Raw genomic sequence first — 18,493 nt, forward strand, 5'->3', positions numbered from 1 at the left:
CGGACTTGGACCAAACGGGATTTACCGCTAGAGCTGGGCTGAGGTCAGCCATTCCTTGGTCACATGGGGAAGGGGGCCACCTGAACAAAATCAAGGCTCTGACTGCAAAGAAAAGTCAATGAATGGTTGCTGCATGAGCTACCAACTTGTTTCTGGCAATGATGGAGACATGGAACCAGGTAATGATGTGATGGAGGACACACAAACAGCAGAGGCATAAACCTCAAGCTTTTTCTTAAATTGTTCCTCAATAAAGTTTAACTCCAGTGAAGATATTGCTGGAGGAGCCAGAAACTTGGGGGAGCCACCCTCATGCCTCCTTCTTTCTCACCCCATATTCAATCCATTACAAAATTTCGTAGTGTCTGTATTTTCAGTGCCCTGGTTTTCTCTCCTTATGCACTGTCATGGCCCCAGTTCAGGTCTCATCTCCTGCAGGCACTATGACAATGGTAATCTACTGGTGCCCAGTCTCTCTTCCTGAAATCCACATCTTTGCTACTGTTATTCAGTGACACACCTTCACTGTTCAAAGAGCGCTGCACATATGCAGACACATCAGAAAGCGTCCCTGCCTTCATCTTGCTGATGGGATAATGAGCATCTCCTTGCTTCCTGAAACCCACATCAGACCAGGTCAGTCCCCTGCTTGAAAGCCCAATGCCTTCAGGAAATCCATCACCATGACCCTCAATGCCCTCCACCTCACCCTAGCCCCTTTCCCACCCCACCCCCAACAGTAGAGAACCACTTGCACTTCCCCAAATGTGCCTTCCCCTTTCACGCCTCCATGCTCTTGCACATGCTGCCCCCTCTGCCTAGAAATCCCTTATCCCCTCTCCATCTGGCATACAAGTCAAGGTCTCCTATTACTCTTCCTCCCTCTCTCCTGCTCCCTCCTCCCCCTTCCACCTCCACCGCCACATATAGCACTCCAGAAATGTCTGCTGAGTGGAGACAACTCCTTGGGTCAGACATTAGTCAGGGCCAGGGCTTTCCAACTTCTCCAGCTAGCACTCCTTAAGAAAGTGAAGAGGAAATGGGACCCCAGGGCTTAGGAGTGTGAGGGACTTGAAATTGCTCTAAGCAAGCAGAGTATTTCTTGAGTTTTATCTTTAAATTTTATGCAAAAGTTGTATTCTATGCAGATTAAACAACATATCCGTGTTTGTTTTAATACAAAATATTTTTCCCAAATCTTCACATTGATGATCCAACAAGATATTCCTCCTTTATTCGTTATCCTCTCAAATTAGCTGTTCCCCAGCCCCCATCCGCCGCAGGGACCCCAAGCCAGACCTGGATGTTGTTCCAAGTGCACACCCTGAAGGAACAGCTGGGTTTCGCACCCCTGGGAGCTGGAGAATGGTGGGGGCGGGGAGGGGGTCAGCTGGCTGCAGGCCGGGCCACGCCCCTCCTCTCCCCCGCCCGCCGCGGGGGCGGAGTCCCCGAGGCCCCGCCCTCGGGGGCGGGGAGGGAGCCACCTCCGCCGGCTACTCAGGCTCGGCTGGTTCCGGGTTGAGAGGCTGCGCTCGGACCGGAGCAGTGGCCGCTGAGCCGGTGGGGGTAAGGGGCCGCGCGGGGCCGGGTCTTGGGGCCGGGATCGGGCAGCTGAGCGTGCTCACAGCCCTCCTCTCCTCTGCCAGGCACAGCCGAGGTGAGGCTCTGCCTGGCTTCCCCCTCCCCCTGAATTCCCCATCCCCAGCTTCTCCCCCTCCCCCCACCGCACCCATACCGGTATTACAGCCCCCCAAGGCCTCCGCCCCCCTCCTAGATCCACTTCTCCCAGCACACATCCCTTCTGACTGCCCCTTTCCCTAGAAGCTTCTTGCTAGGAGCACCTTCCCTCAGACACCCACGGCTCCCTCCCTCCAGCACCCATCGCTCCGGGTCACCCACTGCCTCGATACCACCCTCCTGGGCTCGCTTCCCGGGTAGTCTCTACCCCGCACCTCTTAACTCGCGTTACCCCACTCCCAGACAGCACCCATTCCTTCTCCTGTAGCTCCTGCTTCTCCGGGCCTGCTCCCCGCACCCATCCCTAGGTGCTGCCCCCGACAGCGTCGCGCTCTCCAGCCGGCCCCCTGCATCTCGGAGGACCCTCTCCGCCGTCCCCGGCGCCATGGCGTGCAGCCTCAAGGACGAGCTGCTCTGCTCTATCTGTCTGAGCATCTACCAGGACCCGGTGAGCCTGGGCTGCGAGCACTACTTCTGCCGCCGCTGCATCACCGAGCACTGGGTGAGGCAGGAGGCTCAGGGCGCCCGCGACTGCCCCGAGTGCCGGCGCACGTTTGCCGAGCCCGCGCTCGCGCCCAGCCTCAAGCTGGCCAACATCGTGGAGCGCTACAGCGCCTTCCCGCTGGACGCCATCCTCAACGCACGCCGTGCCGCGCGACCCTGCCAGGCACACGACAAGGTCAAGCTCTTCTGCCTCACGGACCGCGCGCTGCTCTGCTTTTTCTGCGATGAACCCGCGCTGCACGAGCAGCACCAGGTCACGGGCATCGATGACGCCTTCGAGGAGTTGCAGGTGAGCCGCTTGGCGGGCCTGGGGCGGGGGCGGGGCCGGCCCGGGGGCGGGGTCAGGTTTGGACCGCAGGCAGGGCCCAGTCAGATTTGCCATGGGGCGGGGCCGCCGGCAGGGTCAGGGCCCTATCAGAATTAGGACGGGGCGGGGCCGCGGCGAGGAGGCGGTGTTGAGGGTGGGGCCTTGGGCCGTCCTCACCAGGCGGGGTCTCAGAGACCTGAAGTGGGGGGTGGGTGGGTCCATGGTTGGGGAGAGATCACCAATGGAGTGGAACGGCAGGGACAGATGAGATCAGAGCTGAACCAGGTACCGCCTGGACAAGGTTAGGGACGGAGCCGAATCAGAGCTGGGCAAGGGCAGGGCCACTGTAAGGGGTCATGGGGCTGGACCTGGAGACAGGACCCACGTAAGAAGGGTTCAGGACTGAGTTGGAGACAAAGACGCAGATGGGGAATGGGACAAAGTCGGGGCTAGACAGGAGGTGGGGCCGCCATCCGAGGATGAGTCTGGACTATACGGAGTAGCTGAGCTGCAGGCTTTGGGGCACGATGACCCGGGATTCAATCAGGTATGCATCAGGGCCTGGGGAGCAGTACCTGGGCTAGATCGCTCTGGGCAGGTCAGGGTTAAATCTAAGAGAGGGTCTAAATGAGAGTCAGCAAACTGCTGAGAGAGCAGGTTTGGGTGCCAGGGGCTAGGCCGAGGTGTATGAGGGGCTAAGGCTGGGATCAAGTTCAGATACTGTAAAGACCATTCTGGGTTTAAATCACAGTAGAGGCCAGGTTGAGAGTGAGGACAGGACTTAAAGACTCAAGATTTGGAGAATAAGGCCCCGAGGTGAGGTGATTCAAGAAAAGCGAGGGAGGTGGACCTCTAGAAGTCTCCAGGGACTTTTGGTGACCTCCTTAGCTCTGTCACCCACATCAGGACCTTGAGGACTAAATGAAACAGTACATGCAGGGTAACCTGAACATAGTCAGCCTAGGACTGTAACTGGTCTCCCTTAAGCCTTCCTGTCCTCACGGACTAACTCCTACTCAACTCTCAAAGCCCTGCTCAAATGCCCTCTCGTGTAAGCCTTCTCTAAGCTCCACTGGCCAAAACAATAGCATTAGAGCTGCATCTTCCCAATCTCTGTTAATAAGTATAATGTTTAAAAAAAAAATAGTGTTCCAAGATTAGCTACATTTGGGAAATATAGTATATTCTCTATACCCTCCTTGGAGGATTCTCAGTGTACATTTGCATATTAAAGGCTTGGAGAAATCTTTTAGCAAAGAAACCCATTTTGCTGTGTTTAATAAAATGATTCCCAAGGTTATTTGAGCCTGGAATCTTTTTCTCAAGCTAAACCATTTAAATCTAGCAGCCCTGTGTGTTTGGCCTTGGGATACCAGGCTAGCACACAGTCCCCAAGAGAAGTCTCTTAGTCATCATATCTATGGCCCCAAAGCCTGCCACAAGGCCTGGCCCACAGTGAACATCAGTAAAGGCTGAATGAATGACTAGTCCTGACCTGAGCTGGCCCAGACTGTGGAGCCTTCGGAAGAAGAAGGTTTTTGACTCCTTAAGCAGGAGCTAAATAACTACTTTCCCTGTTGTAAGGGGTCACACACCACCCCCCCCCCCCGCCTTATACATGAGTCTCTGTGAGCCAGCCTGCACCAGCAGATGCCCTGGCCCTAGGAGAAATGACTCCATGTTCACCTTACCCGCTCCTTGTCCCTTTAATCCCCAACCACCACTGACTCCCTTCCAGTTTGGCTGTTTGAGGATGGAGGGCAAGAGTTGGGGGCTCTGGGAGCTTGCACAAGGTTGGCATTGACCGTCCACCCCCAGAGCCCCTTGTGCCAGGCACTGGTATCCCCATCTCCCCGTCTATGAAATCACATAAACAGGGAGGAGGAGAGAAGCTTGGACAGGACTAGGTGCAGGTCGTGAGTTTGAAGGGACTCTGTCTGAAACCATCTGCCCAACCTCTTCATTATGTAGATGTGGAGACTGAGGTCCAGAGAGGTGATGTGACTTACCCAAAGCCACACTTCCAGACAGTGAGAGCGCCGGCCAAGAAAGCTCAGCCTGACCCCGGCTGGATCCCACCCCTGCTGCTCACCCCCTCCTCTCCCTGTCTGACTTGCTAGCTGGAGAGAATTCTGTGTTCCAAGGCTTGGTTCCCCTGTCTGCAAACCAGGAAATCCAAATTATTGTGTTGTGGTTTTTTCAGTCTATTCCATGACCTGGGGCAGGCAGGAGAAATTGAACATATATTTTCCCCAAACGTTATTGAAACACTGTCATTCTTGGGTGAAAAGAAAAAGAGGACTGCCACTCACTTACCCTCTAGTGTACTGTCTTGGGGTCAGTCACACTTGGGTTCCAAACCTTCCTTTAGCACTGTCTGTGTAATCAGCACATCTCTTCATGGAAGCCTTGATGCTCTCGCCTGTAAACCAGGGTCAGGATGATTCTTTCCTACCAGGATTTTCATGAGGCTAACCTGAGATGAACCTGCTATTGAGATGCCTGGCACTTGGTAGGGGCTGGATCAGCAAGTGCTCCCATTCTTTCTCCTTCTACCTCTGAGAACTCATGTGCCCAGCTGGGCAAATGCCCAGACCTGCCTCTCACCTGAGCAGGAGGCCTTGCTTTGGTGCCTCCTTTGGGCTTGGCAAGAAAGTAGCGGAGAAACATGCCTCTCCCTGGAGAAGTAAGCTCCTGGGTGAGGTTCAAGCCACTCCCCACCCTAACCTCCCCACGCCCTCTCTTCATGGGGAAGTGGGGCTCATTAGCTAGTTATGCACTGGAAATGAGGCTGAGCCTGCCCATCACACCCCTTCCTCTCCCAGCAGCTGGTGGTTTGTCCCCAGGGCTCCTGGAGCCTGGGCTTGGACCCCTCTCCTGGAGAATAACAGACTCAGAGCCGGCAGGGCCTTGGAGATCGCCTGATGCAAACTTCATTTGACAGATGGGGAAATGCCCCGGGGTGGGGGGGAAACTTTCCCAAGGCCTTGAGGCCAGAGGAGGCTACTCCTGGCTCAGCCGGAGTCTCCTTACACCCCGCTGCTTAGCAGTTGGCCTGGAGCTTTTTTCATTTATTATAAATCCTGGAGGCAGCAGAGCAGAAAGGTTAAAGGCTCTGGCTTTGTATTTAGGAAGCTCAAACCTTGCACTCCTATTTTCTGGTTGTGTGACCTTTGGGAAGTTCCTTATCATCTCTGAGCCTCAGATCCCTCGTTCACAGCATGGGAATAATGGGGTTGAATTAAGTAAGATGACATTTGCAAGAACTTGGTACAGAACTTGGCACATAGTAAGCACTCGATAAATGACAGCTCTAGTATGTTACATCATACTTGGCACTATTGACATTTGGGGCCAGATAAGTCTTTGTTATGCAAGGCAATCCTATGCATCGTAGGATGTTTAGCAGCATCCCTGACCTCCACCCACTGGATGCCAGTAGCACCACCCACCCCAAGCTCTGACAACCAAGAATGTCCCCAGGCTTCATCAAATGTCCTCTACGGTCAAAATCACCCCTGGCTGAGAACCCAGGCCTACAGAAGTCCTACTCAGCTTTCCAGGCTCAGTGCAGATATCACCTCCTTCATGAAGCTTTCCCTGACCTGCCAGGCAGAATCGCTTTGTACCCCAGATTCCAATACTGGGGTCAGATCCTGACATCGTCACTGATAATCTGTGTGTCCTTGGTCAGATCACTTCACTTCTCTAAGCCTCCACCTGCTCGTCTAGAACATGGGGATTACATGACCTTCCTGGGAAGGATGTTGTAGGGGTTAGGGAGGCTGTATCAAAAGTGCCTGATGCTGTGCCTGGCACACAGTAGCACACGACAATTTTTAAATATCTTTATTTTTTCTGATTATAAAATTAACATAATAAACAGAGCTATATAATATAAAAGTTAAAATCCCCCATAATTCTACCCCTTGGAAAAACATGGTCTTTTTCTTAAAGATTTGCTTTATAGTTCTACAGAATTATTGTTGTGTAAACGGCATGTGAGCATGTTTTGTGTGTGTGAGTGTGTGTGTGTGTTTGTGTGTGTGCACGTACCTTCCCTTTTTTTTCACTGCTGAGCACTGGACCATAGAGCAAAGGGGATGGAAGGAGCCCCATCTCAGAAGGGTTTGGGGGCTTCTCGGCCAATACTTACTGAGCCCTAGCCCACTGCCTGGGACTATACTAAGCGCTTTTCTGGTATTGCCTCATTTAATCTTCATAACACCCTGTCGAGTGGGTACTGTAATTTATTCTTTTTACAGATAAGAAAACAGAGGCTCAGAGGAATTCAGTGACTTGTTTGGTCACCCAGCTGGTAAATGGCAGGGACAGGATTTGAAGCTTAGCTAACTGGCCACACATGGCCTCCGAGCTGCCTCTGAGGGCTGGGTAGTTGTCTCCCCCACACCCTGCCTGTCTTTGTATTTTAAGTGTACTCAGCACAGGGTCAGGCTAAGGACACAGTCTGCCCGTGCCAGCTGATGCACCGAGGGCAGGTGCTGGATGTCATCTTGCTCAGGCATGCCATCCGGCTCTCTGGCCATCTCAGCTTCCTAACCTCCAGAGGAGGGATTGGATGCAGTCCCAGCCACCCCCTCCAGGTCTCATGTGACCACTGGAGCCCTTCCCAAGGCCTCCTTCATGCCAAGGGAGACAGCAGTGGATCAGCCTGGGATGGGAGCCCTGAGGAGTTGGGCATGAGGATCCAGAGACGCCGAGGCAGCCACACAGGGAAAGAACAGAGTTGGGGGACCGGATTCAAATCCTGGCGTTGGCTTCTTCCAGCTGAGTGGAAGGTGCTGCCTTCTCTGTACCCTTTCCCAACCTGGGAAGTGGAAATAAGAACAAAACTGTCCACTTAATCTGTAAAGAGGGAGAGTTGCTGCCTATCCAGAGAAAACTGATGCGAAGGCACTTTATTTTGTACTGTGGACAGGGAGGCAGCCAGGTTGTCTGCGTCCTGGGGAAGTAGCCTCTGACGTTACTTTTCCCAAGAGAGGGCAGGATTTGTGTGCAAAGAGCAGCCTCCATGGGGGCGAGGCTGGCAATGAGTCAGACCCCAGGCTGCTGTTAGCATCTCTACTTCCCTCTTCACAGGTGTGTCAGTCAGCAGCCAGGAAAGCCTGTTCATCCAGGACAGCTTGGCTAAGCACAGGCCACGGTGTCAAAGCTCAGAATTGAAGTTGGGGCCCCAGGATGTTTATTTTCTAGAGAGAAAAGGATCTGGTAGGAAGTGACAACAGAAACAGTAACAACCCTATGTAAAAAAACACTAGTCAGAGGGTATTGGACACTTGTTATGTGCCAGGTGCTGTTACGGGCATTGAATCCTCACAGCGGCCGTTTTTCCTTTCCCTACTCCCCCAGTGGGACTAGGATCAGCCCCATTTCACAGAAGAAGACGTTGAGGCTCAGAGGCTCAGTAACTTGCCGAAGATCACACTGCAAGCAGGAGGCAGAGCTGGGATTCAGACTCAGGTCTGTCTGGCTGAGAACTCAACCTCACCAAAACGCTAACTGCCTCAGGGAGCATCCAAGTGGGGATGGACCTCAGAAACCATCCACTTCCATCCTCTCCCCACTTTACAGATGGGGAAACTGACTTGCCCGTGGTTGGTCCAGAGCCCAGCTCCCTGGAATCTCAGTCCAGTGCTATTTTCACAGCATCATTTACCTTCCGGACCTTGAATTCTGCTTGAACACTGGGGCAGGCGTGGAGGATTTGGAGATGGTTCTATCTTGGATTCAGGGATTCATTCAATAATTTCTTCAGTCGACACTCCTGCTATAGCTAACTGAGGGCCAGGTCCTGGGCCCAGGAGAGAGCAGGACAAGCTTGGCCCTGCAGTGGTTCTTGGGGGATAGGCCCAGAAGCTGCAAGGTCATGTCCTAGGCTCCTCTGGCCATAACTGAGGGTTGCCCAGGTCGCCCTGGAGCTGACAACTGAGCTGAATCCTGAGAGCAGAGAAAGGAGACGTTACAGATAGAGGGAATAACTACATCCACAGCCCCACTTTCTGGGTGCAGAGAGTGCCAGGGGCAGGCACCCTTTCTCGTTTAATCCTCACAGCAGCCCTAGGAGATGGGTCTCATTGCCCTCTTTTATACATAAGGAAACTGAGGCTCAGAAACTGTGCCTAAGACCACACAACCAATAAGTGTCGCTGAAGCTAGAATTCAGACTCAGATGATCTGAGTCAGCCAGGGGCAAGCATGGAGGTGAGCCAGTGGTTCGTTGTAGCTGCAGGGGAAGGGGTGGGAAAGTGAGGCTTGACCAGCTCATAAAAGGCCTTGAATGTGCCACCCCTACCCAAGGAGCTTGGACTTGATCCTGGAGGTTCGGGGGAGCCAGGAACAGGTTGGAGCAGGCGAGGCTGGCCTGGTCGGTGTGCATTAAGGGGCAGCGTGCAGGTGGGACGGGTGGGGGGCAGCCTGGAGGAGGGGGAGCAGCCATGAGGTGCTGCCTGCCAGAGACCGCGAGGCTCCGAGTGGACAGGGTTGGGGCTCAGCGGCAGAGAAGATGTGCGAGAGTTCAGGTCTGTCGGGAGGGGCAGGAGCGTCGGAGGGCTGCGAGTAGAAGAGAGAAAAGGGGGGAAAGGAGCAAAGAGGCAAGTTCAGTTTGCCATGTGAAGATTTGGCGTATCCTTGGTCAGAGAGGGGAAGAGAAGGCAGTAACTGGGCACGGAGAAGGTGGGGGGGGGGGGCCTTGAGCACCTACTGTGTGCCGCGTCATGCTGGGCCCTTCAAGGGTGTCATCTCATTTAATCCTCATCACATCCCCGCGAGTGGCTCCGGTCCTCATTTTACAGATAAGGCTCTGAGAGGGGAACACTGAGAGGGGAAGAAATGATCTACCTAAGGGCACACAGGCAGGATTCAAACCCAGGTTTTTCTGACACCCAAGTTCATGCTATTTCCACTGGGCAGCACTGCTTGGTGACTGGGGGTCAGGGGGAGGGGGTGTCGGTCCCTGAAGCCAGGGGAGATGGCTTCCGGCAACAGCTTTTTCCTCTGGGCCGGGAGAGGGATGGCCTTGTAGGAGGGGAGGTCTGGCCTTCGGGGCATGTGAGCCCTGGCTCTCTGTTCTCCCCCTCAGTGGCTGCCCGAGTCCTGGCCTGTCCATGCCTGTGGGAGCCCCAGAGCCTCTCAGCTGACATATTTGCATAATTGTGTGCTTAGGTCTGCACCAGCCCTGACTCTGCCCTCTCTCCAGAGGGAGGGGTACAGAGCTATGGCTCTGCCCTCAGAAGGGCGCTCCTCCCATCCCTGATTCCTGCCCTGCCCCAGAGTTGACGGGGCCTGATGAGTCCAGCTTCCCCAGGCTGACTTCCAAGGCATCCTCCACCCCACCCACACTGCCCTCACCCCTGCTAGCCCCACTGGCCTTTCCAGCTTGTGACTCCACCCACATACCTGGCTCCCGCCATCCCCAACTGCCCCCCACTTCCTGCACGCGCCAGGTGTGCCCCTATTCTCTCCACCTGGAATGCTCTGGCCCCGCCCTGGAGACTTGAAGGGACCCTGCCCATCCATCCATCCATCCATCTTCCCTGATCCTCCTGTCAGAAATAAACTCTCTCCAAGAAACTCCCACAGTTCTGAGTCCCTATTGCACATACAATTATTTATTTATTTTTAAAAATTTTTTATTTTTGGCTGCGTTGAGTCTTTGTTGCTGCCCACGGGGTTTCTCTAGTTGTGGCGAGCGGGGGCTACTCTTCACTGAGGTGCAGGGGCTTCTCACTGCGGTGGCTTCCCTTGTTGAGGAGCTTGTTGCGCGCCTAAGGCTCTAGGTGCGCGGGCTTCAGTAGTTGTGGTGCGCGGGCTTCAGTAGTTGTGGCTCGCAGTCTCTAGAGCTCAGGCTCAGCAGTTGTGGTGCACGGGCTTAGTGGCTCCGTGGCACGTGGGATCTTCCCGGACCAGGGCTCGAACCCGTGTCCCCTGCACTGGCAGGCGGATCCTTAACCACTGCGCCACCAGGGAAGCCCTCACATACAATTATAATTATGGTGATGATAATGACAATGACTACGAGTGACTGAGCATTTCCTGTGCCTCACTTCAGTTCAGGTATTAAGTCACCTAATCCTCACAGCAACCACAGAGCCGGCCCTGTCATTAGCTGCACTTCGCAGGTTTGGAAGCTGAGGTGGGAGGGAGGGTGTCACACACACAGCCGGCTTCCTGGTGTTCCCTCCACGTTGTCCTGCTCTCCCTTACAGTCTACCTATCTGCATTTCTGCCTCCCCTAGAAACTGCAGACTCGGAGCGGCTGGCACACCGCCTGACCGTGGGTGCCCGGACGTGATGGCTGTATTGAACTGAGCGGGAGGCAGAGAGGCCGAGCGGTTTCCAGCATGGATTTTGGAGTCACTCAGATCCGCACTTCTGACTCTTAAGAGCTGGGTGACCTTAGGCAACCTGCCTGACCTCTCTGAGCCTCCATTTCCCTCTCTGTGAGACTGAAGTGATAAAGGCACTAACCTCATGAGGCTGTTGTGAGAATTAAGTGACATGATGCCCGTGAAATTCAAACCCAAACCATGCCACCTCCAGACATGGTTCTGAGCCTCTGGCATGGCCAGCGTCCTTCCTCACAGTTAGCTCTATTGCTTAGGAGCCACTCAGTCACTTTTCTTGGACCTGAGTTTCTTGTTCTAGAAATCCAGATGGTTGGACCAGATGGTCCCTGGGGCTCCTTCCTGCTCTGGCCATCTGAGGAGGAAAGAAGGGGCCTGGACATAGTGAATGGTGGGGAGGTGGAGAAGTGACCCAGGAGCCTCATGTGGGACATGGCGACCTCTCTGTCTCCCGAGCAGCCAGTGTGGCCAGGCTCTCCACTGTGGTTAAACACTTCTTACTGTTATCTCATTTCACCCTCCCAACCCTAGGAGGTATTGTTATCCCCATTTCACAGATGAGGGACTGGGGCACAGAGAGGTTAGGGTACCTGCCCAATGTCACACAGCTAGTGGGTGGCAAAGCCAGTCTCCTAACCCAGGGAATCAGGTCTGGTCCCAGGCCTGGAAGGAGGGAAGGCAGAGGAAGTGACAAAGCACAGGCTGCCTCCTAGTCTTGCTCTGTGGGTTCTAGGTTTTGTTTTTCCTAAGTTAGCTGTTCCCTCAGGCTCAGTAGCCCACCTGAGGAGAGCTGCCTCCCTGGGGTCACCTCCTACCCTTTTGGAGGTGAGCTCTGACCGAGCCCAGCCTCTTCTGTGGGCAGATTCATTCTGCAAACTCTGTGCCTGGCCCTGTCCTAGGTACTGATAGTGTGAAAATCTATCTGACACAGTCCCTGGCCTAAGAGCCCATATCTCATGGAGAAGACTGACAGGTCACCTTGCTGTTAAAATGCAGTGTGTGCCAGATAGTGTGAGGGAAGGCTCTGTACACAGAGGATTGTCTGAGGACAGAATGGAGTTTGGGGTATGGCTCTCAGTGGAGATGATGTCTGATCTAGATCTTACGAGATGAGCATGAGCCTAACAAGTGGAGAAAACCATGTGGGTGAGCATTCCAGACAGAGGGAACAGCATGTGCAAAGGCCTGGCGGAGAGCACTGCAAGTTGTTTAGTGCATCTCGAGCAGCGCTGTCCAGTAGAACTTTCTGGGATAATTGAAGTGTTCTGCATCTGTGCTGATACCGTAGCCACTGGTCACCTGTAGCTATTGAGCACTTGAAATGTGCAACCTGGTGCAATCGAGTAACTGAATTTCAATTGTATTTCATTTAAATTCATTTGAATTTAAATAGCCACATGTGGCTAGTGGCTACTGTATTGAACAGTACAGGTCTGGATGAAAAGAAAAGGCTGGAGAAGAAATTTGGGGCCAATAGTGAAGGGCCTTGAATGCCACACTCAGGCTTCGTGCCCTTCTTCCCAGACAATGTAGAAATCCTGCAGAGTGGCCCGGGGAGGAGAGGCAGGGACACATCTGTCCTGTCAAATGATTACCCCAGCTGCTCTGTGGGGCAGGGAGGAGCCTGGGGCCACAGTCCAGAAAAGAAGTGATGAAAACTGAACCAGGGTGGTGGGTATAGAGAGGAGAGAACAAATTCCAGGGCAAGCTTGATGACTGATTGGATTGGGGGCGTGGGCCATGTCAAGGGTGACCCCCAGATTTCTGGCTTGGATGGCAGCGGGGGTGGGGGTGCCCTTCACTGCGATGGGGAACGTGGAGGAGGGGCAGTTTTGGGGTCCCGTACCACTATTCCAGCGTCCACTATGATGTGTCTATGTCCCTGTCTCCCCCCAGCCCATCTGCACACCTCCTGAGGCATCATGGGTTGGGACTCGTACCCTATCCCTCTCCCTGTCGCTGACACAGCAGCATGTGGGGCCCAAGGAGGCCTCACTCAGCACATGTTTACGGAATGGACGAATGAGTGTTCCATTGCTCCCGGGATCCCGTTGTTCCCTGGCCCTGAAAGCAGGGAGGAATTTGACCGTGTCCCTGGGGTGCCCTGAGTGATGTGAGGAACATGGCCTCCAGGGCAGTTTTCTCAGAGAATCTGAAGAGCTGCCTGGGTGGCAGGGTCTATGAGGACCACCAAGGGGAAGGATTGTAGCATTTGGTTCATCTCCTCAAAATCTGTGTCTCAAGCAGACTGTCCCAAGCTGGACAGACCCCAGGCCGTCAGGGAGGAGTAGTCATTCTGTACTCTTAGGTGAACACGATCTGTCTGTTCCAGTGGCTCTGATGCACGTGAATCTATTAGGAATGACTTCCAGTTGTTAGTAATAGAGAGCTGCCCAGAGTAGCTGAAATTAGATAGGGGTGTATTTCTCTCCCATGTAAAACAGGTCTATAGGATGGGACCCCAGGCAGTGGTGTGCCAGAGCCAGCTTGTCCCAGTTCCTCAGAACTAGTTGTGCAAATCTCTTCCCAGCTCTGCATCCGGTGACCTCACGTGGAGAGTTTCAAATTGGCTGTGAGGGGAGCCTTTACACCAAGGAAATTGGCCAACACTATAAATCGGGGCTGTTTTTCTTTTTTCCGGAGGGCAAGCTTCCTAGCACATCACTGAGTGCAGTGATGGTGTGGCTACCCCATCAGGGACCCAGGCTGCATCTTCCTTCTATTTCTCTGGTTTCAGCCTGTCACATCCATCTTTCTGGTTGCCTTACAGCCTGAGATGGCTACCAGAGTTCCAGTCATTATATCTGTGTAGGCTCTCTACTCCCACAAAACCAGCTATTCCAATTTTTCTATCTAACTCGTATTTTCAAGGCTGGCTCCTCTTCATCCTTCAGCTGTCATCTCAGGTGTGACCTCCACAGAGAAGCCTTTCCTGACACGCTACCTAAATTCGCCATTCGGCTTTCTTTTCTTTAGAGCATAGACCATAATGGGTAGCTCTCTGATTCTTTTATTATTTTCCTTGTTATTATCTGTCTTCCCCACTAGACTGGAAGATCCCTATTAGTAGGGACTGCATCTGTCTGGTTCTCTGCCGTGTCCCGAGTGCCTCAACAGTGCCTGGTACATCATAATTGCTCAATAAATACTTGAGTGAATAAGGGATAGTAAGCACAGATCATTTTGTTTTCTACATGCTTCCCTTAGTGTGTCATCATGACCATTTTCTCATGTTGCTATTTAGTCTGTAAAATTAGTTGGACTAGATGTTTTCTGAGGGCCCTCCCTGCTCTGACAAGATGAGTGGGCAGGAGGTGAGTGTGAACAGGGAAGTCAACTCCCTGGCATCACTCACAGCACAGGCTGACTAGGGAGCCCGGGCCCTGCTCAGAGGCTGTTTCCATGGAAATTCACTCCCAAAGCAAACTTCCTTGAGCCCCATCTCAGTGCCAGGCCATTGATGGGTACGGGGGATATAGAGAGAAAACGGTAGGGAGGGCCTGCCCTGCATGGGGATGGATAATGGACAGCCAGAAGAACAACGAGCTGTGATACAATGGGCTAAAAGTCCAGAAGTACTGGGGGCCACCGGCCTCCATACCCCATTCATTCATTTGGCAAATACTTATTGAGGCCCTACTGTGTGCTGGACACTATTCTAAGCATTGGGGATGGAACAGTGGACAAGCCAGACAGGATTCTTGCCCTCATAAAACTCACATGCCAATGGAGGAGATGAACAGTAAACACAATGTCAAATAAATAAGCAAGATCATGGACAGCAGGAGGTGCTATGGAGACCACTAAACAGGAGGGTGGAAGGGTTGCTGCTGCGCGTGGGCTGGTCGGGCAAGACCTCTCCGAGGAGGCAGCATCTGAGTTGATACGTTAATGCTACAAAGGAATCACAGGGAGAAAATCTGAGAGTGAAGTGCACCAGGCAGAGGAAGTAGCAAGTGCAAAGTCATAAGGCTGAAACGAGCCCAGCGTGAGGCACAGGAAGAAGACCGCTTTGGCTGGATGGGAGTGATGGGGGAAGGATGGTGGAGATAGAGGTGGGACTAGGGACAGGGGACTGAGGCACTTGCTTCAGGTACAAAATTGAAGCAGGCGCCCAAAAACTCAGTAATCAAGATAATATTTAATGCAATTTTTAAAAATCAAAATTAATGCCAAAACCCCCATGATGAACAAAATATCAAATTTTTAAATAAAGACAAGATGACTAGCAGTGTCATGCTGAGCCGTATAGGAACCAGATGCAAAGGAAAAACGAGTAATACCGATCCTGTCCTTATTTAAAAATTTGACCTGTTGTCTATCATGGATTTTTGCTGTTGTTCATCATGGGTGTCATCACTATAGAAAACATGTCACCTGGTGTCACGATCATGTCATCACTATAGAAAGCATGTCACCTGGTGTCACGATCATGGTTTCCAGAACCAGACTTCCTGAGTTCCATTTCTGGCACTACCCCTGCATGCTTAGCTATATGCCTCGGGGCCAGTTTCTTGACCTCTCTGTACCAGTTTCTCCATCGGAAAAGGGGGCTGATAATAGTGCCTAGTCAGGGTTATTGAGAGGATTAAATGACAAACCAAGGTCTAAGAACAGTGCCTAGCCCACCGGAAGCGCTCAGCGGATGTTGGCAGTCAGTCGTAGCCCTGGACAGCAGTACAGGCTTGGTTCCTGCCAGAGGATTCTAAGCAAGGAGTCTTGGCCAGCAAATCAGGGTGGGTCAGAAATTATGTGGAGGTAGACTGGAAACAGGGAGACCAGAAGCCCCTAGGATGGCCAGAGAGGAGGCTGTTGCAAAGCCCCAGATGGAAGATGGGAACAGACTCCGGAGATACTTAGGAGACAGACTCTGCGGAACGTGGTGGTTGTTAAACTGTGAAGGGAGGCGGGTGCTGGGGCAGGAGACGGACGGGGCCAGGATAGCTTCCAGCGCCCGCAGTGGACGGGCCTGGGCTCTGCATCACCACGGAACACCCGGGCCGGCTCTGGCCCGCGCCCCCATCCCCGATCTTGTCTGTGTTCCAGAGGGAGCTGAAGGAGCAGCTTCAGGCCCTTCAGGACAGTGAGCGGGAGCACACGGAGGCGCTGCAGCTGCTCAAGCGACAGCTGGCGGAGACCAAGGTGAGCCCGGCCTGGACGTGGGGGCGGGGCTGGCTGTGGTGGGGGCGGGGCTTCGAGGGTCCAAACTCCAGGTGTTAGGCCGGGGCTTGGGGGTGGGGCGGAGGCTGGGGCTTCCCTGAAGGTAAATGGGGCGGGGACCCACTCCAAGATGACTGAGGGCAAGTGGGATCCTTTCTCCCTTCCTGCTTTGGGTGAAAGTTGAGGTGGGACCAGGGACCCTTTGGAAAACCCTGGCGTTCTGCGGGGCTGGAAGAATGTACCTAGTCTCTTTTTTTTTTTTTTTTCTCCCGTTGCTAAACACACCCATTGCCCAAGGAGCCAATCCTGAGAATGTTCCTTCGAAGCCCTCCTGATGATCTGTGGCTCAGCCCTGGTATCAGCTCCCCTCTTCAACTCTGACTGTGGAGATATAGACTCTGAAAAGTAGCGTCGTCATACCCTGCAGGCTCTGGCCACAGTGGTTTGAAAAGAAAAGCCTTTTTTCTTGACCTGAGAGGAAGGCCCTGGGTTCTGATCCAGCCACTACCATGCTGTGTGACTTTGGGTAAACTGCATACTTATCTGGGCCCCTAGTCTAACCATCTGTGCTGTAGGGACTCTGCCAGGCTCCTTCCAGCCGTGATGTTCTGGATCCTAGCACACTTCCAAGGGGCTCCCTCCAAGTCCCCCACAGATACCTCTAACTGGGCAAGGCTTGCCCTGATTTCTGCTGCCCTTCTGGAACCAAGCAGTGGGGACCCAGGCCTGGCTGCTAAGCTCTTGGGTGATTTCAGTGTGGCTCCACTCCATTTGCAGGGGTGCCACTGCCAGCAGCAGCTGGAGCAGAGCCTTAGGAATGCTCTGGGCCTCCAGAGGTCCCCCTGGGGCCTGGAGAGGCCATTGGAGATCCAGACCTGTGCCCCCGCTTGGCCACCAACCCACTGTGGGGTCTTAGGGAGGTCATGACGAACATTTCTTCAGAGAACATTCTAGAGTGCCTCCGGGCCGGACCCTCAGTGGGCAACAGATGGGAAGCGGTCACAGGACTCTGGCCTCTTTGCTTCTCACAGCCTCATTTTCCCCACCTGCCCGGTGATCCCACACCTCTCAGGTGAAGAGAAGCAAATGGAAGCCTCTGTCTGGATGAGAGGGGAATATTGTGGTCTGTTTCTTCTCCCCAGCATTCTGTTCTTCTCTCCACTCCCCACCCGCATTGTTTTTCTCCACTGACCTTTCCCTCCCCTGCCTTCCTGTCCATCTGTCTACCTCTGGGGTGTCCTCTGGGGCCACCTTCCCCTCTAGTTCCCCCAGCCCTGCTTCCTGTCTGGACTGGGATGTTTATACAAGAAATGCCTATGGATGCTTTGGAGGTCATATTTCACCTGGTGCCTGACTCGGCTTTCCTGTGGCGCCTGCCCCTCCAGTGGCCCGGCCTGAGGGCCCGTCTGATCTCCCTCCCCCAGCCCAATGTTTTCTTTGGTCGGCCCTGACCGAGTGACGCATTCTTGGCAGGGTGTTGTTCTGAAATGGCCCCAGCTCTTCCAAGCCCCAGTGTGTTCCCAGGGATGTGGTGGGTCAGGGTGGGAGCTGCTCTCCCAGTCGTGACTGAAGGGATTGGGAGTGGGGCGGGGCTGGCTCTGCCCTAGAAAAAACTAGAGTAAATGGGACACACCAGTTTAGCTGAACCTTTCTCTGTGCTGGGAACTGTGTTCCCCATTCATTGTCTCGCCGAACCACACAGAATGTCACCTCCATGACTGCAGGATTCCCCAGAACCTACACGGTGTCTAGCACACAGTAAACAGTTGTGGAACAAATGAGTGGGGGAAAAAGATACACCTTTTGAGGTAGGAATAGTTGTTGTCTCCATTTTATTGGCAAGGAAACTGAGGCACAGAGAAGTTGAGGGACAGGCCTAAGGCCCCACAGCTAATAAGTAGCTAATTGAGACCTTACTGTCCAGTTCTGTCTGAGCCTAGTGCATATTCCAGCCTCATGCTGGAATGTCCTCACCGAGCTCTCTGGCTTTGTGGGCTGCAAGCCAGGTAGGCCTGGAGAACCCATCAGGGACATATTTCGGGCTCCTGGGGTGGCTGATGTTTCGCTTCTGAGCTGCCCTCTCCCAGCCTCTTTCTCTCCTCTTGTCCTGGGGACACTGGGCCCCTACCTGAGAGAGAAGGTGGAGTCTGCACCCACCTCTACAGAGCAATCTTGGGCAAGACCCCTCCCTCCTTTACCTCTCAAGCAGGTCCTGACCATCAGCCTTGTGCCAGGCTCTGGATTGCAGGGCTAAGGAAGATGTCATTCCTACCAGGAGGGGTTCATCCACTAACTGGGAAGCCACATAAAATGTGGGGCAGTATATTCAGAATATTTACAAAATGCTCTGGGAACATTTAACTATTTAACTGCCTGGAAAAGTTAAGGAAGGTATCACAGAGAAGGTGGCTTTTGATCTGGT

General features: G+C 53.5%; 1 protein-coding gene across 4 annotated transcripts in view; it reads left to right on the top strand.

Annotated features, from left to right (window-relative positions):
• The first annotated feature begins 1,510 nt into the window (after positions 1 to 1,510).
• The window catches only part of TRIM62 (tripartite motif containing 62), a 31,573-nt gene continuing 14,590 nt past the window's right edge, over positions 1,511 to 18,493 (top strand). Inside the window, exons 1-3 of one of the 4 annotated variants that reach the window (XM_061186839.1) lie at positions 1,511 to 1,566; positions 2,006 to 2,530; positions 15,958 to 16,053. In XM_061186839.1, coding sequence (XP_061042822.1) covers positions 2,123 to 2,530; positions 15,958 to 16,053 — 504 coding nt within the window. In that variant the 5' untranslated portion in view covers positions 1,511 to 1,566; positions 2,006 to 2,122. The other 3 variants (XM_061186840.1, XM_061186842.1, XM_061186841.1) reach the window with 3 other exon arrangements.

Source organism: Eubalaena glacialis, chromosome 3 (assembly GCF_028564815.1).
Source record: "Eubalaena glacialis isolate mEubGla1 chromosome 3, mEubGla1.1.hap2.+ XY, whole genome shotgun sequence".
Taxonomy (NCBI): domain Eukaryota; kingdom Metazoa; phylum Chordata; class Mammalia; order Artiodactyla; family Balaenidae; genus Eubalaena; species Eubalaena glacialis.